At 49.0% G+C, this 26,471-nt stretch overlaps 1 protein-coding gene across 6 annotated transcripts in view; it reads left to right on the plus strand.

Annotated features, from left to right (window-relative positions):
• Nucleotides 1-26,471, plus strand: part of LOC133353088 (protein 4.1-like) — a 68,405-nt gene that overhangs the window by 22,533 nt on the left and 19,401 nt on the right. For all 6 annotated transcript variants that reach the window (XM_061569213.1, XM_061569208.1, XM_061569212.1 and 3 more), the window contains exons 4-11: nucleotides 8,166-8,270; nucleotides 10,169-10,211; nucleotides 12,174-12,249; nucleotides 15,786-16,004; nucleotides 18,919-19,006; nucleotides 20,055-20,216; nucleotides 24,107-24,204; nucleotides 25,401-25,579. In XM_061569213.1, coding sequence (XP_061425197.1) covers nucleotides 8,166-8,270; nucleotides 10,169-10,211; nucleotides 12,174-12,249; nucleotides 15,786-16,004; nucleotides 18,919-19,006; nucleotides 20,055-20,216; nucleotides 24,107-24,204; nucleotides 25,401-25,579 — 970 coding nt within the window. The remainder of the gene's footprint in view (nucleotides 1-8,165; nucleotides 8,271-10,168; nucleotides 10,212-12,173; nucleotides 12,250-15,785; nucleotides 16,005-18,918; nucleotides 19,007-20,054; nucleotides 20,217-24,106; nucleotides 24,205-25,400; nucleotides 25,580-26,471) is intronic.

Below are 26,471 nucleotides of genomic sequence, written 5' to 3' on the forward strand. Positions count from 1 at the left end.
CCTCCTCGCTGCTTCGGGTCGGTCACCGCTGGCCAACGGTGCCGATCCTCGCTCCCCCGTGTTCGTGGCGATCTCGCCACCCTCCGCTTCGCCCTTCGTGGCCTCTCTCTGTTCCTGGTTCCCCGTCACTCCCCGTCCTCTTCCGGTTCCCCTCCTTCTATAGCCTAACCCCTCACCCCCCCACGTGACCTAACTCCTCCCCTCCTGACGTCACCTCCGGAGGGCCGTTTACGCCCGCATTACAATTGTATTAAACATTACAATTTTATACTATTTATTATTATACAATCTGCTATACACTATACCATTGACCGTCGCGTGAAAGATACTAAGAGGAAGCAACGAAATATGTCAATGGGAGAGTGGTGGTAGGAGACTTGCAGCGGAGCAAAAAATCCTTTCCCTGCCGAGAATACAAGATATATAGTCAATGCCAGTGAGTAGACTGCGGTCTGAAAGTCACCGTAAACACAATCAGTTAAGATCCAAAATGGTTTATTACGTCCTTCCAATGATTGCTGAGCCAGAAACCATCTTCTCGGTTGAAATTGTCTATATGCGGATCGCCTCATGAACGAATCTCTCATGGTAGCCAGATGGCTTGCAGAGAACCTATGTTCACACTATATATAGGACCAGGGAGAAGAAGAGTTGGAGGGAAGGGAAAAAATAAGAAAACTGCAACTATTTACAATTGCCAACCCACCCCCCGGACAGCCCACTACCCCCCGCATATGTAACGCCGTACCTGAGCACGAGATGAGCCCGGGTCAGCCATTGACCCATCTGGCTCGAGCAGCGCCCGTGGACCACGGGTGTAGGTGCACTTAGACGCCAGAGGATGGTCATTTAAATCGAGCAGTCTTTGCCCGAGTCCTTGATGCCGGGCTGTCAAGCGAGGAGAGTGCGGTCCCCCTGGAGGTTCCAGGAACAGTCGGAAGATGACTCAATGAGCACTGCACCTCCCAAGCAGTGGGGGGTCGGGCGATGGCGGCTCCGGACTCCCCCGTTCACCCCCGTCCACCCTGGGCCGGCACTACCGGTGACATTGGGGGCGATAGGCACTTGGACCCTGTGGGCGGAACAATAGACCTGTCCTGAGGAAGGACGTCAGCCGACGCGCGCCCCAGCTCATCAGACTGACCAGACACCCGGCCCTCAGGAAGTGGAGATGAAAGACTAACGGCAGGTGGAAAAAAACGTTTTAGCCGCGACGGGTACACAAACCAGCAGCAGTGACCACACTGAATCTGCACGCACTGCGGACTCCTCACCTCCACCAATTTGACCAGGCCCTGCCATAGTTTGTGTAATTTCGGGGAGGTACCCATTGGGACATGGGGGCAGTGGAGCCACGCCTTGTCCCCTGGTGTGCATATAGTTGTGGACTGGCAGGGCTTGACGAGCCGTTCGTTGGCCACCTGTCGCAAGGCTGAGTTCCCCCAAGAGGCCTCCCTAGCTTCTGCCAAACGCTATAGGGTAAGACGCATGGGGTTCAATATCTTTGGATAATTTTCCAGCGGCTTGAGCTGCACATCAATTGGTGGGTCACGCTCCCTTCCATACATTAAATAAAATGGGGAAAACCCAATAGAAGCATGCGGGGCGGAACTATATGCGGCGAGCATGCCCAGAACATGTAAGTCCCAGTCTGACTGGGCTTCATTGACACATTGGCAAAACATCTAGGTCAGGGTTCTGTGTAACCTCTCCACCATACTGTTTGTCTGGGGGTGATACGGCGATGTGCGCACTTTCTTGGTACCCAAATGCTCGCAAACATCTATTAACAGCTTGGACGAATTTTTTTTGCCGTGGTCCATCAAGAAACGTTCAGGGGCGCCTTTATCCCATACGTAGCCATGAAGGAACGCATTCGTGATGATTTCAGCCGATTGGTTTGGTAGCGGCCAGGCCATTGGCCAACGCGACTAATACTCCACCCCCACCAATACATATTTATTCCGCCGTGGAGTGGTGGGGAACGGACCGAGAACATCGAGCGAAACGCAGATGGATTTCAGCGGTGGGCGATCCGCTCTCATTGGAGGTTTGCTGTGAGCGCATTCTGTGCAACCCTGTAGCATGTTATAAATGTCATCGGCCATGCCCAGCCATTAAAAGTGAATTTTTAGAGTAGGCAATGTCTTTTCGACACCAAGGTGCATTAAGCGCTCGTGCTCCGCACGTATAACCTTTCCCCACAGAACAAATGGCACCACAATGGCGTATCGATGGGATTTCTCGTCCAATCTCATCAGCAAGCCCCCACCAAGGATCACTGGCGAAACTCGTCTGTTACCCCGACTCTCTGCCTTACTGACATGGCGCCGCAGTTTGAGTAGGGAGGCATCCTCCATCTGGAGTCACCCCCATTCGTCATGCATGAGGCCGACCGTATCCGTAGGCAGAACGTCCATAGACGCCGCCATAGCCTGAGGCAACTCCCCAGCAGGGGTTTTGCAGCATCCCGCACCTGCGAGGCACACGCATGAGTCTCGAGGTGGCAGTCTTGAGAAAGCGTCCGCATTATTATGGCGAACACCTTTTCTGTACGACACTTTAAAAGTATAGTCCTGAAGGACCTCTAGCCACTGCGAGAGCTGCCCGGACAGTTGTTCAACCTGCAGTGCGTACTGAAGGGCCGCGTGATCCGACTGCACCTCAAACACCCTCCCATAGAGGTACGGACGATATTCTTGGACAAAATAGACAATGGCCAACAATCTCATCGCGTTACACAATACCGCTGTTCCACAGGGGATAACACCCGACTCCCATAAGCCACGACCTTTTCCACCCCGTCAACAACCTGGGACAGCACGGCACCAATCCCAGTGGCGCTGGCGTCCATGTCAAGGAGAAAAGGTCGGGAGAAGTCGGGATAGCGGAGAGGAAGAGCTTTCACCAAACCCTCCCGCAGCGTGACAAATGCCGCCCCCTCCTCCATTCCCCAACAAAATTTCTGGCCTTTGGCAGTAAGGAAATGCAGTGGTTTTGCAATAGTCGCAAAGCCGGGCACAAATCGACGGTAATAGGAGGCAAACCTGACAAAACTTCGCATTTTACCCACCGTCTTGGGGGTCGGCCACGTACGCACACATGCCGTTTTGTCGGGGTCCGTCACTATTCGGATTCACTCACAATGTGGCCCAGATATCGGACCGACCTCTGCAGAAAATGGCATTTTTGCGGCTTGAATTTAAAATTGGCTGCCTGCATTTTTAGAAAGACGGCTTGCAACCATAGTAGGTGCTCCTCGAATGTACATACAAAGACAATGACGTCATCAAGATAGATGAGGCACGAATCCCACTGGAGCCCTGCCAAAACCAATTCCATAAGCCGTTGGAATGTGGCTGGGCTGGAATGGAGTCCCATGGGAAGGCGATTAAACACAAACAAGCCCTGGGGAGTTCGAAATGCTGTTTTAGGTTTGGAACTCTCATCTAAGGGCAACTGCCAAAAGCCGGAAAGAGTAGAAAAGAACCGCGCCCCAGACAGGGCATCCAGGGAATGATCCATCTGAGGAAGTGGGTACGCATCGGCAACAGATACCTTATTTAACTTTTGTAAATGCACAAAACCTCAAGGTGCCATCCTGCATTTTGACAAGAACAATTGGAGCCCCCCACGGACTGTTGGAAGGGGCGATAATATCCGCGGCTAGGATCTCCCCAACTGCATGGCGAACATGCTTCTTCTCAGTTGGGCTCAGCCTGTACGGGTTCTGACGAAAGGGGGCCGCATTGCCTGTGTTGATATGATGGTGTACCAACGACGTGCGGCCAATGTCGTATTTGGATTTGCTGAAGATGTCCGAAAATTCCTTAATGAGCGCACGCAATGCGGATCTCTGCACCTCTGACAAGTCAGGGCTTTCGGCACAGAGTGCGTCCACCCACGCATAGTCGCAACTCTCACCCCGCTCCGCAGCAGTGACCATCTTGACGGGGTCCGTCATTACCACCCTGCCATCTGCTGGCGATGCGTGAGCTAGGACCGTGCCCGCCTGTTTGACAGTGGGTCCAAGACCAGCGTTTAAAATTTGAATGAAAGGCTGCTGGTCATTTTTGATGATAGTTTGGGCCCTGACCAACGTAAGGCCACGGCTCACTATGTTGGATGGTGTTAGAAGAACACCTCCCTTGGTAGCATCCCCATTGAGTTGCCTCCTGAGGTGCAAAGGCACCAGCATTTGTGCTCCAGGGGGAATTTTAACTGTTTCCCATACGAGTGCTGGGATCACGGCGTTTACTTGACACAGTCGAGTGGGGGAGGGCAAAAAGGCCATTCTATGGCCGGACGGCAATTCCAGGCACCCCTGGTCAATGAGGATCTTGAGGGGCATTTTTCCTAGAAAATTCGTTCCAAGCAGGCAAGGCACGGCCAACGATTTGGAAACTAAAATCGGGCCGGTTATTTAAATATCGCCAATGGCTATGGTAGCCCCATAATTCCCAAATAAATCGCCATTTGCCGCAAAGCACGGGACATCAACCGGATGGAGGGTAGCTAATTTAGCAGGTAAGCAGTAAAAAATCATTTCAGATATGATGGTAGCGGATGTTCCCGTGTAAAATAGCATCCGCACCTCTATCCCTTGCACAGTGTCAATGACAGCCGAGAATGCCGTGGCCACGATGCGTTGGCCCAATGCTGACCACTGACCAGGTCGCCTTGGCCATCCATCGGCAGCCAATTTCCAAAATACCCGCCCCGCACCCCGAGCGCACGGCCCCACACGCGAATCAAGGCAGACGCATGAACCGGATGAATGAGGTGAGTGCGAGGGCCGGGTGTGTGGTGCAGCACGACTCGCCTGGGGGCCCTGCGGAGTGGGAGAGGGTCGGCCGAAGGATGACGACGTCCTGGAGGTTCTCCCACGGTCGGGAGAACCATTGGAGATGTGGCCCAGAAGGCCACACTTAAAACACACGACGGGGGATGATCCGGGGCTGGAGGAGGCCTCCGTCCGTTGATCACGGTCGTCCCTCTGCCCCATCTCGGCTTTCCTCCATCCGCTGATGTTGAGCGACGCGAAGGCCTGGGAGGACTCGACCTCATCAGAAGCTGCTGCATCTTCAGCAGGACACGTGCACGCTACCACCTTCAAGCGGCGCTTGATGTTGAGGTGGGCCTGGAGGCACCTTGTGACTCTCAGCAACGTGAAGTCGTCGGAGGCAGGCAGCGCAACATCAAGCTCCTGGGCCAGCCCCAGCATGTGATCCAAGACCAGTGCGTCAAGGCCGTCCTTGTCCATTTTTGGGTACGCCGCCTGGGCCAGCGAGATAAGCGCGCTGCAGAAGACAAGAGGCATCTCGACTTCTTCTCATCTCCGTGCAGCAAACTTATGGCGGGGATTTTCGACCCGCCATCTGTTGAAGAGCTTGCGCCAACGTCACCCAATCCTCGGCTGGAATGGAGTAGAATTCTCCCAAGGCAGCGTCATCTAACACCGTTGGGAGCGCACGCAGCGTTTTCCCCTCCGTCTATCCCACCAGTGCGCATGTAGCAGTGAAGCGGCGGCTGAAGGCCACCCAATCTCCGCCTGCCGCGACAAAGGGAAGGCGCCTCTTCAGAGCAGGACCCTCCGTTTGCATTTTTGGCGGGACACTCGCGATGGCAGGAACCACGTCCCGCGCACTGCTCAAAATGGCGGCCTCTTGTGTAGGCTGCGCTTCCCGCGTTTCCCGCGCGCGAGACGTAGCAGCGGCGAAGTCTTCTCCTCGCGGCTCCGGTCCTTCGACTCGTTCAGCCGGCTCGTGCAGGTCCATCTCCGCGACGAGTACTGCCGAAGTGGACAGTAGGTTGGCCCAGCACTGGCCACGCGCCCACTTGTCTCTCCCCCGCTGCTGGTGGCGTGGCGAGGTCACGTTCCTTCTGCTGCTCCGCAGGCCCAAACTCCTCGTGGTCCATCTCCGGGGCCGCCTCTACCGGGGCTGTCTGGGGGATCACCCCCTCTTCGTCTTCTTCCTCTGAAGAATCCCTGGTAGGTTGTCTTCTTCTCGTGTATATTTTAAGCCTACGCTATCACCTAGCTATAAAATATTTTTACTTCTGGCATCAGATGTAGTGTGTGTCTCACGAGGCACACACAGAAGTCTGGAGGCACCACGATTTATTAACAACTTAACAGGGCTTCGGGTTAACAATACTCGGGGTTATTCTAGACCCCCAAAGGGTCCCCCGACGACCGACGCTCCAAGACCCCCGAAGCAACGTCGCACGGTAAGCTCTTCCCGTCAGACAACCACGATCGCTCTGCCTCCATCCCTCTTATCCTCTCGAGTGTGGCCTTACTCCACCTCTGGCCACGCCCCTTCCTCGGTCTCTCATGATGGAACCGGAGCCAGCGTCACATGTCCTCCGGGCCCCCGTTTCCGGGCCCCCTTCACTACTTCGTGTCGGCACGTCCCTTCTCTCTCTCTCTGCGACGGGGTCCTGCTCTGTAGGGCCTGCTTCTCCATCACGTCTCCATCGGCCCCATCGAGAGGTATGTGCGCACTCATTCACCAGTTGTGGTTGTCGTCGGCTTATACGCCCTAGAGACGCTATTTACGTCTCTACATATACATACATTTACATTCTTGACTCGTGACTATATTTTTTACAATGATGCTCGTAGATTATTTTGCGTGACACTTCAGACAGTGCTCTTAGTCACCAACTACAAAGACAAAGATCCCCCGTGTAGCCTGAACAGACTGTTGGGGCAAGTTCTGTTAGCGAGTAGCACCTATGAAGAACGGCACAGCACACAAGGGGGTGAATGTACCAACACCACACCCAGCCGCCTTTGTCTCCCCAGTGGTGATGTTTACACACCGCACCAGGTACTCATTTGAGCGGGAATCGAACTCGGGTCACCGGGTTCATAGCACAGCGTAGCGCTAACCACTACACTACCGCTCCCCACAAGCCACCCACTACCCAACCCAACCCACCTGTCCAGTAAATTGATAAATCTTCCTTTCCTCTAAGTGACAGTACAAATAAAAATAACCTGTTAATATTTTTAATAAACCGGTCGCTTTATGTGATGGTGATTGATGGTATACGTTTGTGATGGGGATTGATGGTACGTGTATGTGATGGTACGCGTATGTGCTGGTGATGGTGATTAATGGTACAGATATATCATGGTGATGGTACGCGTATGTGATGGTGATTGGTGATACACGTACGTGATGGTATGGTATGTGATGGTGATTGATGGTACGCTTATGAACGTGATGGTGATTGCTGGTACGCGTATGTCATGGTGATTGCTGGTACACATGTAGTGAGTTAAACTGAGTCGCAGACGTACTCTTGGAGGCAACACATTTATTTAACACCAACACACGGGGTAACTGCCCCTTAACAGAATAACAACCTGTGGTGGTGACCACCAGGCTAACTACGCTAATTACAACAAAACTAGCTACAACGGACCGGACCACAGCTCGGGTCCAGGTCCAAGTGTTGGAGACTCGGTAGACCGTAGAACGTAGACGAAGGTTTCTTCAGGATGAACAACAATGCCAGCCCCTCTGGGGGACCCGGCTTACATTCTCTGCGGCATGGCTGGCTCCGCCCTTGGCCATGCCACCTTCCAGAATCCTCGAGCAGGATCTGGACCCCAACCATGTGACCACCCCTAGCCCCCACTCAGGGACCCTTTGTAGACTTAACTGGTCATGTGTTCTCTCTGGTCAACCAGAGTGCCATGGCCTTTAGTAACCCCTTTCCTATGGCCGGCACTCCCACACCCTATCCTGTAGGACTGGCACTGCACGCCAAGCGTGATGCCATCCAGCGCTATCAATCAGCGCTGACCGAGCCCCTCTAGGGCTGATACTACACCCACACCATAGTGGTATCTGCGATGTCAATACACCGCATGCCATGCCTCTCTAGGGCCGGCACTACACAGTGATATCCCGCGATGTCACTACACATGTATGTCTTGGTGATTGTTGGTACATGTTTGTCATGGTGATTGCTGGTACGCGTATGACATGGTGATGCGTATGTCTTGGTGATTGCTGGTACGCGTATATCATGGTGATTGCTGGTACGTGTATGACATGGTGATGCGTATGTCTTGGTGAGTGCTGGTACGCATATGTCATGGTGATTGATGGTACGCGTATGTCATGCTGTATTTCCCCTCTTCGCAGAGACATGCAAAAGGACACGAGCTATTCCACAGGGTGTGTGAGCATCTCAACCTTCTGGAGAGGGACTATTTTTCCCTCACCTACAAGGATGCCTCGGATCAGAAGGTGACGGCGGCGTTTTTTTACATGTGCACACATTCGCCTCACTTCCACCTTCCCTTTGAGACTGCGCGGAGGCAGCCGGCAGGCTCGCAGCGTCGTTGGCATGAACGCATTTGGCGAGGTGCTGCGGCGTCAGTGGCTCTTTGAGCGGGGTGATGTCTTGATCCTCCTTCTTGTCACACTAAATTTGAGACAACCAGGATGACCGTGAAGCTCGCAGAAGTATGCGAGGGAATTCGATCCACCGTGAAACTTGAAGCAGACCGTCGCTTCGTAGCTACGTGAGAATTATGATCGGAGCGCATTAGCAATTAAAGTGTGCTCTCCTATAACACTGCTTCGTTTAAATAGTGCAAATTAGATATAACGCGATAAATGTATTAGGGAACACTATTTTTATAACGCGGATGCGAATTGGATATTACGCGAGCCATCGAACGGAACTACGTCGCATGAGTAGGAATAAGCGGTCGTACGGTAGCCTCGGTGTAGCATCACACAAGGTGGGATGCTGTTGGATGCTTCTAGATGCTACCCACGCGCCTCAGTCTCTGTTCAGCCTGTGAACGCATCTCACGTGTTATCGTGGACTGTGATTTATACCCTAAATTATATATAATTTATGATAAGGCGATTTTTCTGCAACGCGGTGTTCTTCAGGAACGCAACAATTACTATTGCCGCATTATAGGAGCACGAGAATGTATTGCCATATCTCCCAGTGTGAAGTGTCATGCTTGATGGGTCTCCATGGCCGCGACTCGCAATGAATGTGGATGTGGTTCCATTCATGGTTAGGAGAAGAGAAACGCGATTTCTTTCAGCGCAGATCACCGAAGCTGCATTTTCTTGTTGTTGAGGGCCGCTTAGTGCCGGGAACCCTTTGGGGCAACATCGGCAGTCGGAAACTGATGGCGCGACGTGTTGTGAAACCCCCACTTGCATTGAGAAATGCGTGGAAATCCCACCAAGTACAGAGGAGCAGCTCGCCACACTTGCCCGGTGTTGCTTGAGCCTCACTCGGAGACCGTTAACTCAAGAATAATGAATTTTCACGAGGAAAAAAATATTTTCTCGTTCGTGCTGCGTTCACTACATGTGTAGTCCAACTGAGTTGCAGACTTTATCTTGGGAGCAACACTATTCCGCAACTGAACACAACATTACACAATCTACACTCGGGTTTCGAATGCACATCTAACCACGCTACGGCAGAACTAGACACAGTTCGCTATCCCGGCCCGGACCACAAGCTGGGTCCTGGACCGCGTGGCTAGATGCTTCTTCTCCCCAACGTGGATCTTCTTCACACCAGGACATGAAGACTTCGAGCTCTTCACGGGACCCCCGTTATATGCCCCTGGGCTGGGGCTTGCTGCGCCCTTCGCCCCACCCACCTTCCAGATCTCTCGAGCTCTGTCTCGAAGGTTCCCGAGAGCTCTTTTAGACCACGTGACCGCCCAGCGGCCCCTATCCACCAATATCATCCAGTTACGTGTCAGCAGGTCAACCAGTGTCTCATGCCCCAACGTAACCCTGGCTGGCTGACGCTCCCTCTCGCTCTCTCACGGGGAGCCCGCACCACACACTGCTTGCGGTGCCTTCGCGCTGACCAGCACTCACCCAAGCCCTGCTAGGGCTGTTACTACTCCCCGTAACCGGGCTGCCCATAATGACAACACATTATCCGCTGTAGCTTCGTAAGCCCGGCACCACACAGTGTCAATCACAGTCACTACACATGCGCAGATCATGTGCAGATGATGTGTTTAGGGTGCATGGTTGGAAATCTGTCAGAAAAAATCTAACAGTTTGCAATCCAGGGCAATAATTACATTGACGGTGTCGACAGTTAGTATTCTGTCTCTACGGATTTCACATTTTCACGTATTTTTTTTCAGAATTGGCTGGATCCCATTAAAGAAATTAAGAAACAGCTGATGCGTAAGTATGACGTGTCACACTTTGTACCTCCAATGTATAAACGCATAGCTCTCATAACCTAGGTTATCACGAGTGTGCAATATTCATCCATTGTAAGCTCTGCAGAGGAATGACTGTAGGCTCAACTTAAAATGCAAATGTTTTTTACACAATTGATATGTGTTTATTATTTATTTGCTCTACATTTTTTCGAGTATTTACACTCTAGTCTTATGTTAAATATCAATGTTCGCATCAAACTTTTATATGAAACTAGTTTATATACCAGGCGTTGCATACCGACCGTGGTGGTACCTGCTATCACTACAGCAGTACATGCTGACTTTAGAGCAGTATCTATCGACTCTATAGCACAAAGTACTCACCTGACAGAGTGGCGTGATGAGGCCTAGTCCCGTGCAGAGCCTCGCCTAGATTGTCCAGCCGGCCGAGGTGGCACCTTGGCAGGCTGGGGTTGGGCTGCTACCCCTGACCCCCCCGCCCCCAGCCATGATCTCCCCGGCCGCTCTGCAGTAATATCTACGGCCTATAGTGGTAACATATAGCGACTGTATATATTAGTAACTGCATGCATCAGGGTGGGGGGGACATCACACAGTGAAGATTTAAGATCAGCGTTTAGTGAATTTTTAAAGCATTTTTAACACGAAAGAAAATGTCCCCCTCACTCCCACCGAAGGCGTGCGACTTGGCATGGGCCGTCCCCCCCACCAAAGGCGCGTGAGTTGGTATGGTCGTACACGCTTCATAAACAATAAATAAAGAGATAGCGCAAATAGCGCAAAAAAATAGCACTAAATCGCTAATTATACTTATTAAAAGTTAACGGATGTGAAAAAGGAATAGCGCTTGCTCACGGCGGGGCTTACGGCGTGGTACCTGAGCCAAATCTTTTGCGAGCGCGCGAACGCACACAAAGCCACAAACCGACAAACAGACAATTTTTTACTTTTTTTTTATAGATAGAAATTACAGTTATTATAAGCAGCTAAATCATAAACAAGAATTGAATGGTTATAGCAACATCATTAACACGTCGTTATTTACAGATACGGGAATTATTTGCAAATCAACTATCTCAATAGTCCAGCGAATTATTTACGTAAACCCCAACACACTCGTGAACAACACTGCTGCCTTAAAAAATGTAATGATCAGTGATGTTTCAGGCAACGTCACTTCTGAACAGCACTTCGTCAGAGAGGCAGTATAGGGCCAGAGTGGAGAATGTAATTATAATCAGAATTGGAGACTGCACTTTAAACCATGGGGACTACTGAGAATTACATTTAAAAAAAAATTCTGATGACCAGTTTTCTAAATCTACAAACCCTCCAATAACATTGCTAAACTAAACTAATTTTTATTTTACCAGGTAAGGCCCACTGAACTACGTAGCTCTTTTTCAGAAGCGACGAGGTGGCTTATCACGTGGAAATTTATACCAATCAAATACTCTAAACGCGTGTTGATTGTAAATGTGGACTGAAAAACTGGAGGACCTGGAGAAAAATCCACCTGACCACGGGGAGAACATGCAAACTCCAATTATACAGGTGTCAGGGTCGGGATCGAACCCACGACCTCCTGTATACCAGGCGAGGTAGTTAACATCTCACCACTGCGGCTCCCAATTGCAATTGTTTACCCAGGAAAGCCTCACATTACGGGCCGACGTTACTCTATATAATCCCAATTGAGTAATTTGCATGCAATGTTTCCGCATTGGGATGTTTGGCCAATACCAGTTACATCGTAAGCTATTTATTTATTTATGGGAGGGAACTGAAGAACCTGGTGGAAACCCTTGCATAACAGGGGGAGAGCATACAAAATCCACACAAAAAGGCACCCAGGTGAAGATTTGAACCCAGGCCCTTGTTGCTGTGAGATGCACCTGGTTTTCACTGCACCACGTCTTAGCGACGGATTTACTGCATGTTGGCTGTGGGACTTTTCCAGACTCTCCGTGGCTTGTTTCCTTCAATGTGAAGTTTTATCCACCGGACCCATCACATCTACTGGAAGACATTAGCAGGTACTGTTTACTATATCTTTGTGTATGTGTGTATGTATTTTGAACTTATTTCGAAACGTACGTAGCCAACCGTGCTAATCGGAGGTGCGTGGGAAGTACAACAAACTAAACACAAAAAGCAGTTAAATTTCTATTTAAAGCTTTCGTGATTGCAGGGATTCATATTCTTGGTTCTTTCAGTAAAGTCACGTAGAAGGGAAATAATAAAAATAAACAATTAAATTCTCACGACGTTTCGATTGTAACACAAGCAATCATCATCAGGTGTGAAAACCACAGCAAGAAATTTTGAAAAAAGTGGCGTTTTTTTCTTAACATTAGCACCACGGACAGCAACTGGCGGTTGTTCAGGCGGACGAGCCCATCTATGCTCGGAACGGAGGAGGGGGGAGAGAAAGAGAATGGAATGCGGTCTGAAAGTCACCGTAAGCGTGAACACAATCAATTAAGACCCGAAATGGTTTATCAAATCCTTCCAATGATTGCTAAGCCAGAATGCATCTTCTTAGTTGAAATTGCCTCTGTGTTTGTATATGTGGATAGCCTCATGAACGAATCTCTCATGGTAGCCAGATGGCTTGCAGAGAACCTCTGTCTTGGAGAAGTCAATGTCATGTGAGCCCACTGAATTATAACAGTGGTCTGCCACGGCTGAGGTGTTGGTCCTACCGTATTTTAGGTCTGCTTTGTGTTCACGGATGCAGTCCGAGACATGTCGTTTGGTTTATCCAATGTTACTGCTACCACAGAGGCAACTTAGTTTGTGATGATGATTGCTTGTGTTGCAATCGAAACGTCGTGAGAATGTAATTTTTTATTTATTTCCCTTCTACGTGACTTTACCGAAAGAACCAAGAATACAAAAAGCAGTTCTAAAGAAATAAGTTCTCAATCTAGATTAAAGTGCATAGCTCCAGTAGCTTCCTAAAATCAGAAGGGAAAGCATTCCAGACGGCCGTGGAAGCATATCTGAAAGTGTGCGATTCGGTGACCGTATTTATTCGATGGCCAACCAAAAGCCACTGCTGCGAGGATGACCAGAGTTGGCGTGATGGTTTGTGCTCCTTGACGAGATCAGCGAGGTACTGTGGTTCATTTGTGGCAAGCATTTGTGTGTAATGAGTACGACCTCATAGTGTATTCATCCGACAACTGAAAGCCAATGCAGCTCGGTGAGTACTGGATGGACACGGTTGGATCTTATTATATTCACTTAACAATATGAATTTAGTGTAATTCATTGCAAGGGGCAATTTTTGTTACTTTTGTAGGTTTGTACGAGAGCGTGTCAGGCATGTGCGCAGTTGTAATTAGGCCAAAACGGCTGCTGCTGGGTGGGAGGCGAGTACAGAATCGGGGAGGGCCGGACACGTGGTCTCCACGAGTCGGGCGACCAAGGAGAGTAGAAGTCAACAGAGCAGATGGTGGGAGACTGAGGGAAGATCTTGGGAGGCTACTGCGCCACTCCTGTATAGAAGCTGTAGGATCTGGCAGAGGGTAAAGAGCGTTGGCAGTGAGGTGTATGATGGTGGCATCAATGGCTGTGGCCATGTTCTTCCAACGTCTGTTGCCATCTTAACCACCAACGCTGGAGTGGATTTATGGGGTTCACTGTTCCAGTGGCAAGATGCTGCAGGTGTGGGCCGTGCCTGCATTGCGACCTGCACGTAGGCAGCTATAAGTTCAAGTATTTGTTTAGTGTTGCTTGTGATAACGCTTGGACACAAATCAGAATTCAGATGATTTAGGCGACTAATTCACCGTGCATCTCAATTAAGCCTTCCAACAATGTGGTAGATTTAATTACGTATTAACTACTCATAGAAGGCAGTTTAATCTCATCCACACGTTGTCTCAACCACCGTACTGCAGGTCACAATGCTTCTCTGTTTCTTCCTTCACCCGGCCCTATTTTGAAATTCCTCCTTCCCATCGTCTCTTTCCCCCAAGCTCTTACAATAACAGACTCAAACTAAACTGATCAGGTAAGTCCCAATGAGATAGATAGCTTTTTTAGAAGCGAACTGGCCACAAATGATATCTCAACGAAGTGGATTATCGCGTGGACATTTATAGCAACCAAATACTCTAAATGTGTGATATTAATTCTAAATATGGAGGGAAAAACAGGAGGGCCCGGAAAAAGATCACGCAACCACGGGGGAAGAGAGAGAGATACATGCAATCTCCAAATATACAGCCGGTATCAGGGTCGGGATCGAACCCACGACCTCCTGTATACCAGGCGAGGTAGCTAACATCTCACCCCCATGCTCAAGTCAAGACACATGTTACGCTCTTATCAATGACAACTTTTAAAGTGCTGCTTGTTGCTGACCGCTTGACATTTGGGCCTTTGCTTAAAAACCTACTCCACAATTCCCACATGTCTGCTCTACTCTCCCAACTCCACTGGCTCCCTGTCTACTATCGCTGTCTGTTTACATTTCTCACTCGAAGTCTATAAATCCCTCCAAGGTCTTGCCCCATCTCTCGTCTTTCACTCCTCTGTCCCACCCCGTCCTCTCTGCTCCCAATCTCTACCGCCCCTCTCTGTGCCTCCCTCGCTCTGCGCCCAGTCTTGCTCTCTCCTTCTTGTTCCCTTCTCACTCCCCCTCCACCAGCACAGAGAGCAATTGTCTTAACTTTCACAAATTTCAGCTTCCGTTCTTCCCTTAAAACAACCTTCAAATCTTCAAATCAGCAACTCGTGAACAAGTGAAACTGTGAGGTTTGTGTAAGAATTATATTGTCATTCTGCGTTTTTGGTGGAGTTTTAGCAATTGCCTGATGATTAGAATGATGATATCAGTATTTTTTTTAGATGAAGGTTTTTATAATGAAGGTTGGTAGGTGCACAGTGATTACATCACCTTACTCTATCTCTATTTAATACCAGAAACAGGAAGATTTCATCAAAATTCTGGTAATCGCCTTGAGTGAACGACGTTTCACCAGCGAACGTCGTTCACTCAAATTGTAAATGTTGTGAGTTTACTCTCCAACACACCGGTTGTGTTGAACTAGTAACTAATAGGCATGTTTTGTGCACGTGACAAACCTTACTAATTGGCTGTGTGGTGGTGGCGGGTTTAACGACACATTTATTTTTATGCCATCTTACCCAAAAAAGGCTTTATTATGGATAATATTAACTGACATTTTTTTTCTATTTTTATTTTAAACAGGTAAGGCCCACTGAGCTACGTAGCTCTTTATCAGGAGTGACCTGGCCACAAATTTAAAGCCCGAAGAAGTGGCTTATCACGTGGAAATTTATAGCAGCCAAAAATCTAAATGTGTGTTTCTAAATCTAGAGGGAAAAACCGGAGGACCCGGAGAAAATTTCACGTGACCACGGGGAGAACATGCCAACTCCAAATGTACAGTAGGCGTCAGGGTCGGGATCGAACCTACGACCACCTCTATACCAGGCGAGGTAGTAGTTGCCATCTCGCAAAAGCCCCTACTACTACTACGTGTTAAGGATGTGTGTGTGTGTGCGTGATGGCGTTGGCCGCTGGCCGCGTGCGTAGGTACTACCTGTGCCTGCAGCTGCGCGAGGACGTGGCTAGGGGCCGGCTGCCGTGCTTGCCCGTGGTGCACGCCCTGCTGGGCTCCTACGCCCTGCAGGCCGAGCTGGGGGACTACGACGCGGCGGAGCACGGCGCCGGCTACGCAGGCCGCTTCCAGCTCGCCCCCAACCAGACGCACGAGCTACAGGACAGGATGGCCGAGCTGCATGCTGCTCACAGGTTGCACGCACGCTCCGACACGCACACACACGCTCCGACATGCACGCACATACTCCGACACGCTTCGACATGCAGGCACATGCTCCGACACGCACACGTTCTGATACACTCCGACACGCACACATAAGCTCCGACATGCACGCACATACTCATGACACGCTCCGACACGCACACGCTCTGATACGCTCCGACACGCACACACAAGCTGTGACACGCACGCACACGCTCAGACATGCACATGTTCTGATACGCTCGGACATGCACACACACGCTCTGACACGCACATGCTCCGACACGCATGCACACGTTCTGATACGCTCAGACATGCACACACACGCTCCGACACGCATGCACATACTCCGACACGCTTCGACATGCACGCACATGCTCCGACACGCACACGTTCTGATACACTCCGACACGCACACATAAGCTCCGACATGCACGCACATACTCATGACACGCTCCGACACGCACACGCTCTGATACGCTCCGACACGCACACACAAGCTGTGACACGCACGCACACGCTCAGACATGCACATGTTCTGATACGCTCGGACATGCACACACACGCTCTGACACGCACATGCTCCGACACGCATGCACACGTTCTGATACGCTCAGACATGCACACACACGCTCCGACACGCATGCACATACTCCGAAACACTCTGACATGCACGCATATGCTCCGACACGCACACGCTCCGACATGCACGCACACGCTCTGATAAGCTCCAACACGCACACACACGCTCTGATATGCTCTGACACACACACACACGCTCCGACACGAGCGCACACGGTCTGACACACACACGCTGCGACACGCACGCACACGCTCCCACACACACACATGCTCCGACATGCTCCGACATGCACGCACACGCTCTGATACGCTCCGACGTGCACACAGACGCTCCGACATGCACACACACGCTCCGACACACTTCGACACGCACACACATACTCCAACACGCTACAAAACGCACGCACACGCTCTGACACGTTCGTAACGCGCGCGGGCGGCCAGGGGAGGAGGTCGCTTCTGATGGCTGCGTACGCAACGGGAGACGTTTATTTGTCCTTGGAACTTCAAAAAGGAGCTTAATGACGACTGGCTCCGCTCACCGATGGAAGAGCACGTTTTAACTAATGAACAAAATAAGGAATAGGTTTTTGCCCTTTCTGGCAATAAAACGTCAAATATTATGACCAGAGCATGTGTGTGCATGTTTAGCCACGAGCATGGGTAGTTAATGCAGAATTGATGCTTTAGAAAAATGTGTCTATTTGGTGTTTGAACATCTTAACACCTGTTTTATTGCCAGAAAGGTTAAAACCGATTCTTATATTTTTAAAATCAGTTTTGATAGTGTACTGTTCGCCTCTTGGCGTTCTCTGGTCTGACACTGGTGAGACTAGGCCATAAAGAAGGCTGTCTCTGGTACCGGCCAATCGGTTTCCAAGACAATGCATATATGAATGATGAGAGCGTGTTGGTTTGCATGTTTTGCCACAAGTATGCGTGGTTAATGCAGACTTGATGCCTTGCAAAATGTTTCTATTTTGGTGTTTGAACATTTTAACACAACTTCTGCTTTGTTTCTAGGAAGGGGTAAAACCTTTTCTTATTTTTTCATCAAGTTTTCACTGCTGACGAGACACCAATTGTCAACGCCAGTTCCAGGGGTTTGGTTGTCCCGAGCCGTTGCTGCAGAAATTATGCACTCCCAGAAGCCCGCGTGGCTGATGGGATATGTAAAAAAAAAGAAATTATTTATTGTTTAATGGGGAGGGACAAATATGTGAAAGAGACATAAACGTAAAACAAGTAACAAATACATCTTGACTTAAAGCTTTCGTGACTGCAGGAATTCATATTCTTTGGGTCTTTTGGTAAAGTCACGGAGATAGGTTCAAGAAAAATAACAAAAATTAACAAAAAACTTTCGATTTAAAGCTTTCGTGACTGCAGGGATTCATCTTCTTGGTTCTTTTGGTAAAGTCACGTAGAAGGAAAATAATAAAATAATAAAAATACAACATAATAAAATATAATTCTCACGACGTTTCGGCCACAACGCAAGCAGCCGTCCTCAGGTGAAGAACAGGTCTGTAGGAAAGACAGTGTCTGAATGAGCACCACCAGGCTTGGCAGCGTATATTTAAGCTGGGTTAGAAGGGGAAGGGCGCCTTGACAAAGGAATTTGCATATCAAGAGGAATTTAGCATTTCCCATAAATATGCTAAATTCCTATTGATATGCAAATTCCTTCCCCCTCTAACCCCGCTTAAATATACGCTGCCAAGCCTGGTGGTGCTCATTCAGACGCTGTCTTTCCGACAGACCTGTTCTTCACCTGAGGACGGCTGCTTGCGTTGTGGCCGAAACGTCGTGAGAATTGTATTTTATTATGTTGTATTTTTATTATTTTATTATTTCCCTTCTACGTGACTTTACCGAAAGAACCAAGAAGATAACAAAAAACTGTGAATTTTGATCGCAACGCAAGCGGTCGTCATCAGCCTGACTTTACCGAAAGACCCAAAGAATAAGTAACAGATAAATAACCGCACAATGCAAGTCCTTCCTTTTCTATCTCTCCACGTAATTTTTTTTATTCAAAAATTTTCCATTGGTCACAAAGGCTGACCTTCTGCGAGCGCGCAGTTTCAGCGGTATCGGTTTTCTACAAGTAAACTCTAGGACCGGTTTCAACATCCATCGTCCCGTCAGCAGAGTCAGGCTTGCCTCACACCAATGCGGGTTGAACGCCCCATTCTCTATCGGCAAAGAACAAGTGCGGTGACAATGTGGGAAGGAGGCACGGTGTCTGCTTATGGTGTTAGGTTGCTGTTGCGTTGCGTCTCGTTATTGACCGGGTGTTCCGTCACGTTTTGTCTCCAGGGGCCAAAGCCCAGCGGAGGCCGAGCTTCACTACCTGGAGAATGCCAAGACGCTGGCCATGTACGGGGTGGAACTGCACCGCGCCAAGGTAGAGTGGCGCTGCTCACGGCGACTCTCACGCACACCCTTTGCTTTGCTGCTGCTGCTGCTGTGACGATCCATTCTCCCCCACCCCCGCTCCGCCCACCATCTCTCCAGGGGTCGGTAAAATCAGTAAACGCCTTGCGGGGAAGTTGTCAACGGTGGTGGCGATTGTCTCTGGGAGAGACTCGCTCCCCCCCCCCTCACCATAGCAATGTGGAATTGTCCCACCACTGGCTCAGGCCTGAAAGCGGAAAATAATAACTTTTACCACTCCTCTTCATACACACGTCTAATTCGCCTGCCTTAGATCGTAACACTGGACGATATAGCCCGTGTTTATAAGCGTGCACTTTACTTTGGTTCTGGATCCAACCCTGATATTTGGAGTTTGCACATCTCTCTCCACGTGGGTCGCGTGGATTTTTTCTCTGGGTCTTTTGGTTTTTCCCTCCACATTTAGAAACATGCATTTAGACTATTTTGATAATTTTGCTGGTATAAATGTCCAAATGATAAGCCACTTTATTGAGCTATAATTTGTAGTCAGGTCGCTTTTGAAACCAAGTTAATGCTTTCGTGGGCTTTGCTTGGTATGATGGGGATGGTTTAGTTTTATTTGTATGTGTTTGGGTGATTTGTTTACCTTTCTTGTACTTTCATTAGTATCATGTTATTGAACTGTTTATTGTTGTAATGCTCTTACCCGCCCCTATTGGACATCTGTGAAAATAGATTTATAGCCCATGGGATTGCTCCAGCATATATCAATATTCAGATTCTGGTATTACGTACAGCATGGGGCTTAAGGGAGAATAGCTGCGCGTTGGTTGCTGGCGTCGAAGGAGCCCCGTTGCTGCAGGGTTTGTGAGGTGTTGCGTGATGTCTCACGCGAGGTGTGGCTTTTATCCGCGACATTCCCCTCACTCACTCCCTCCCAATCTCCCTCGGCACCTCCGGCATCATCACAATCGGGTGAGGATTCCCGTGATGCGTTCCGAGTTTCCCTCGAACCAACCGGAGCATTTGTTCACAACACCGTCTTCTCACCACAGTGCCACCAGGACTCCGAGGGCGTGGACATCAAGCTGGGCGTGTGTGCCAACGGTCTGCTGGTCTACCGGGACCGCTTGCGAATTAATCGCTTCGCCTGGCCCAAGATACTCAAGATCTCCTACCGCAGGAGCAACTTCTTCATCAAGGTTCGGCCTGGCGAGGTGAGCTCATCAAGTGTACGATTTATAAAATGAGGTTTATTTTGTTTTGGTCGTGTAAATATAAATGTGTGGGTTAAACCCGCCACCACCTGACACAGCCAATTAGTGAGGTTTGTCACGTAAACCAAATGTGCCAATTTGTTACTAGTACAGCACATCGGTTGTAAACCCACTACATTTACAATTCGAGTACCGTGATGTTTCGGAGTACAAAATGTCACTCTCCGAACTCTTTGCAGTTAATTAAAATGTATCTACTTCAATGTTGTCACATTCCTGGACGACCGCTTGTAACCCTGTGAGGCATTGCAACATCACAGTAGCGTTCCGCCGCAGGTATTGGCAAAGGGCCACTCTGCATTGTTGCAGCCTTGGATTTGGGCTTCATTTCTCTCTGAAATATCTCCCCGGTCGCTGGTCATCTGGAGTAGGCCTGCAGTTTACACGAGACTAGCAGTAGCCACAGCCGTAGCAGGACGTGTACCAGATGCGATGTGCTGGGTGCGAACATGTGGGTCACTGACCCAGGTGCAGGGATATTTCCTGAGCCGCCGTCTGGCCCTATTCTGCAATGATAATGTCGTGCACACGTCCACACAATTCATACACGATTCAAAATACCAATGTAATACTTTACGAGAGAAAATTAGAATATTTTCTTCCGATGCCGCTTATGTTGCGAAATTTTTTTTGCGGTTCCTTTCCACCAAACCTCGAGAAAAAGCCCTTCTGAAGTATAAATAAATATTCTGATTCTGACGAGGAGCCTGAGGAAGAAGTCAAGAGACAGATTTATTTAGCAGGATGGGTTTCTCTGAAAAAACACTTTGGCAGAGCAAAGAGGTAAATTGTATTGTGTTTGATGCATGAGTAATGGCTCTGTTCTTATCAAAGTGATGCATTCTTGCCAAGCAATTCTAAAAGATGGTTACATGGCCTATAAATATGGGTATGCTAATTATGTTTTAGTAGAATAGGGTAATATTCTTAGGTTTTTTTCGGTAAAGTCACGTAGGTAAAAAATTAAAATTAATAAAAGTAAAATTAAAATAAAATTAAAATCACGACGTTTCGGAAGTAACACAAGCTTCCGTCTTCAGGTGGAACCGTCACAGCACGATAGCTGTATCAAGTGAGAGAAATTCCAAGAAACAGTATTTGTATATATACTGGTTGAGGGTGGGAGGAGCCAAGGTAGGCCCTGAATATTATTTTTGTGAGGTTCGGTGCGGCTGAAGCACGCTGTTAGGAATGAGCCTTTGTTGTGCAAACTAGGTGCGGATGATGTAAAGGTGCGTGTAAAAGGGACTGAGCCTTTTGTTATGTAGAGATGATGCGGCTGAAATTGCTGCCAGGAAATTAGTCTTTGTTGTGTAGAATGGTTGACTGAGCCTATTATTATGTAGAAGTGGTGCGGCTTAAATCGCTGCCAGGAAACTATTCTTTGTTGTGTAGAATGGTTGACTGAGCCTATTGTTCTGTAGAGGTGGTGCGGCTGAAATCGCTGCCAGGAATGCTCCAAATATGTGTAGTTAAATCTTTTTTGTATGGTTAATAACATCTTTCCAATGATTACTAAGTTTGTACCCATCATCACGGTTGAAATTATGTCTGTGTTTGTATATTTGGATGGCCTCGTGTACAAACCTTTGATGGTAGCCAGGAAGCTTGCAGAGCACCTTAGTCTCGGAAAAGACAATTTCATGAGAGCCCACAGCGTTCTAGCAATGATCGGCAACGGCGGAAGAATCAGTTTTGCCGTGTTTCAGATCTGACTTGTGCTCGCGGACACGATCAGAGATATGACGTTTCATTTCTCCAATGTAGCAATCACCACAACTGCAATTCAGTTTGTAGACTCCAGGGTATTGTAAGTCAGGAATGACATCTTTCACAGATGGAATTAGATCACGGATTTTATGTACTGTACTGAATCAGACTTGAATCTTATGTTTGTTTAGAATTTTGGAGATCTTTTTGGTCACGCCTGCTATGTATGGTAACGTGATAATTTTGATCGGAGTTTCATGTGGCTGTTTCTGTATGGTGGGAGAAACAGCTTGGCGGATGGTGCGGTCAGAGTATCCGTTCATCCTGAGGGCCCGATGTACATGTCTTAATTCACTGGCCAGGTGGTGTTGGTCAGAAATGCCATGAGCTCTGTGGTATAGCGTTTTGATGAGAGAATTATTTTGAGATGGGTGGTGGTGGGAATCGGGTTTCAAGTAGGAATCTGTGTGGGTGGCTTTCCTGTAGACAGAATGTCCCAAGGATCCGTCAGGTCGCCTCTCAAACAGAATATCTAAGAATGGTAGTTTACCATCTTTCTCCACTTCCATGGTGAATCTGATGGATGGGTGTCTGGAATTGATGTGGTCCAAGAAGTGGTTCAATGCTGGGAGGCCATGTGGCCAAATGACGAAAGTGTCATCCACATACCTCTTCCACAGGGAAGGACGCAGGGTGGATGTCTGGATGGCGTCTGATTCAAACTTTTCCATGAACATGTTGGCTATCACTGGTGACAAGCGTGCTTCAGCCGCACCGAACCTCACAAAAATAATATTCAGGGCCTACCTTGGCTCCTCCCACCCTCAACCAGTATATATACAAATACTGTTTCTTGGAATTTCTCTCACTTGATACAGCTATCGTGCTGTGACGGTTCCACCTGAAGACGGAAGCTTGTGTTGCCTCCGAAACGTCATGATTTTTATTTTATTTTTATTTTACTTTTATTAATTTTAATTTTTTACCTTTGTGACTTTACCGAAAAAACTTAAGAATATGAATCCTTGCAGTCACGAAAGCTTCAAATCTAGAAAGAATAGGGTAAGTTGGAAGTTTGGGGGGGAAAAAGGCAGTAAATGCTGTAAATGCATTGGGGAAGAGGAGGTTACGATGGGTGGAACCCATGTGGGAGCCATAGTTTAGTTTTTGTATTCTTTACCGCATTGTAAATGTTCCTCTGCTATTGCCACGTCTATGGGATTTGCTTCTTTTATTGGCTCTGTAAGATTCTCCAGACCATGCCAATTATATTTACCTGCCACTCGATATTTTGCAATGATTCACAGCATATCCTATTTAAAATGTGGTGAAGCTTACTGGCAAACCTCTAGAACCTCCAGAAATGACTCCTCGGAAAGTTCTGCGTTTTGTAATCTGTGTAAGTGTTCCCATGAATTATCATAGATAGTGACTTCTTGCTTTTAGATAGATTGCGTTTGTGCCCCTTTTCCATATCACTGCATTCCAAGATTGTCTCTCAACTGACTCTACGATTCAGTCGCTTTAAGCTGTAGATGCCACCACCACCACGCCCCGCTGCCAACCCTCTCTACCCTCCGCCAGATCCCGCAGCTGCTTTTGCTGCATAGTAAACACATAGCGGCCTCCAAGATTGGCCCTCCCCAATCCTACAAAGACAAAGATGCCCCACATAGCCTTTAGCAGACTGTTGGGGCAACTGCTGTTAGCAAGCACCTATGAAGGCCGGTACGGCTCACGAGGGGGTGGGTGGCCAACACCACGCCTTTGTCTCCCCAGTGGCGTTAATCATTTGAGGCTAAGTCGACTTAGGTGAGGCCCAGGATCGATTCAGATAATCGTCACTGGTGTTGACCGTGAGCGGGAATCGAACTCGGGTCGCTGGGTTCGTAGTAGCGCAGCGCGCTAACCGCTACACTACCGCTCCCCACTACACACTCACACACATCCCACCCAGCACAACTGTCTAACAAGTGAGAGGACAATTCATGTATGCATGTAATAGTTTACCTTCTTTCGCACCGTACATAGCCAGCCGTGCTAATCAGAGGTGCGGGTGAAGGACAAGAAACTAAACAGAGCCTTAGTGAGTTTCATGAGTCTAAATGTTCCTTTTCCAGTTTGAGAAGTGTGAGAGCACCGTGGGGTTCAAGCTGCCGAGTCACCGAGCTGCCAAGAGGCTGTGGAAGACCTGTGTGGAGCACCACACCTTCTTCAGGTGCTCATGGTCACGCGGCGTCTCAACGGTTGTCGATAGGCACGCGTTCGCCGCGTTAGAATGCAATGGAACGTTTCAGCGTGTCATGAATGTAACTGCTCTAGCACAGCAAGTTTTTATTATTTATTTATATTTATATTGTTATCTAAAATGTTATCTACTTATTTTGTATTATTAAATCATTTTTATAAAACAAAACACAGGCCCATTACAGCGCATCGTTAGATTCCTATATGGCCGATGTAAACATTTGCGTCGGATCCACCATCCAATGCAGCTGTACTGACCGACAGGTGGGGTGGGGGGCAGTAACCAATAGATAAAAGGGGGCCTGCTGATACGTTTAGTAGGAAGTTTCAAGAAGGGGGAGAAGGTATGTGTCTGGCAGAGGGGGCGGGGGAATGGTTAGGGGAGTGCATCGAGTTGATGGTCACGACCCGGTTACCGATTACTACACAAGCAAAAAAAAACCCAACACATTCATGTATGCATCTGCAATTAATTGGGCAAAAATTCCAACTCTGAGAATTTAATTTCGGCCTGCCACGCGACCAGCCTTCCTCTCGCATGCAGAGGAAGTGGCAACGTGCTGCCCTCTGCTATGAGGACCAGAGGTCACTTGAAAGGATCTCGAATGTAGTTCTATGACGTCCGCTTTCATGGGCCATTCGCCAAGATGGAGGGTTGCACTCAAAAGTCAACATGACCAATTGATTTATCTTCAAATAAGGCGGTGCTAAACTGCTGTTTACAGCTCTTGAGCCAATGGTGGAAACTCAACATTTCTATGGTAGGGGATAGTCTATCCATAGGACAGCCACTGTTGATTTCCCCATGAAATGGGTATCATTATCGAACCCATAAGTATGATGGGCCGATAGCGGGGGTGATGTGGCACCAATAACAGAGATGATGTGGCACCGATATCAGGGACGACGTGGCAACGATAGTAGGGATATGGCGCCAATAGAGATGATGTGGCTCCGATAGCAGGGATGATGTGGCACTCATAGGTGGGACGATTTGACAACGATATCAGGGATGACGTGGCACTTATATCAGGGATGATATGGCACCGATAGCGGGGACAACATGGCACCGATAGCAGCGATGACGTGCGCACCGATATCAGGAATGAATTGTGAGACAGTGCGACGGGCACTGAGCACTGACCCGTTCCGCTCGCTGTGCCGCAGGATGGCCGTCCCTGAGCCGACGCGCCGTCCGCGCTTCATGAGCCTCGGCTCGCGCTTCCGCTACAGCGGCCGCACCCAGGCGCAGACCCGGCAGGCGAGCGCTCGCATCGGCCGCCCGGGGCCGCCGTTCGTCCGTGTGTCGAGCCGCCGGCAGCACACGGTGCGCAGCCTGGATGGAGGTGAGGGGCGGCACTCGCTCGGCTCATCATGGTTTCCAGTTTGATTTTTTTACGAATAATAATCATGATAATTATAATTGACTTATGCATTGCGTTTTTTATGTCAAGATGTTGTCATCCGATTTATAATGAATGCGTGCCTGTGGGAGGAAACCAGACAGCGCGGGGAAAAGGCAAGTACGTGAGGGGGCAACGCTTTATCCCTGTACATACAGAAACAGATGGGGATGAGCCCGCTCGCCATACTGCTTTGTCCTGGCGACCCAGGGGATGGTTTAACTATAATTGAACAAGGCAGCATTGTGTATATATATGTACGGACATATATACAATTATGTACGTACATATATACAATTATAATTAAATAATTAGGCGGCGTTGTATGTGTAGTGAGCGACTTCCGAGATACGACTTGTTAGAGGGCTCCTTGTTTATTTCTCACACTTTACAGGCAGAGTCACTGAGCAACATATACACTGGGCTACGTGTAGCTGACCTGCTCATACAGCCACATCGCCGGCGTCTAACTATATAGTTGGCTAATACAGCGACGATGACGATGGGGACCGTACAGCGGATCGGCCATACGGCCGGACGACGATGAAGAGATGACGGCGAAGAAAGCGACGGCAGCCAGGACCCGAACCCCCACGACAGCCCCGAACCTCCGGTCACCTCCCCTTTATATACTCCTCAGCGTGGCCAAGCCCCGCCTCTGGCCAAGCCCTGCCTCTGGCCAAGCCCCGCCTCTGGCCAAGCCCCGCCTCTGGCCAAGCCCCGCCTCTGGCCACGGCCCCCTTCTAGAACTCTTGTTCAGGTTCCAGGAGCTTCCCGACTGATCTCCGCCTCTGACCTTTGGCCCAGTTACACCCCCCTTATGGTTGGTTGTTAT

Source organism: Lethenteron reissneri, chromosome 42, assembly GCF_015708825.2.
Source record: "Lethenteron reissneri isolate LAM-NWPU_2019-01 chromosome 42, ASM1570882v1, whole genome shotgun sequence".
In the NCBI taxonomy this organism is placed as follows: domain Eukaryota; kingdom Metazoa; phylum Chordata; class Hyperoartia; order Petromyzontiformes; family Petromyzontidae; genus Lethenteron; species Lethenteron reissneri.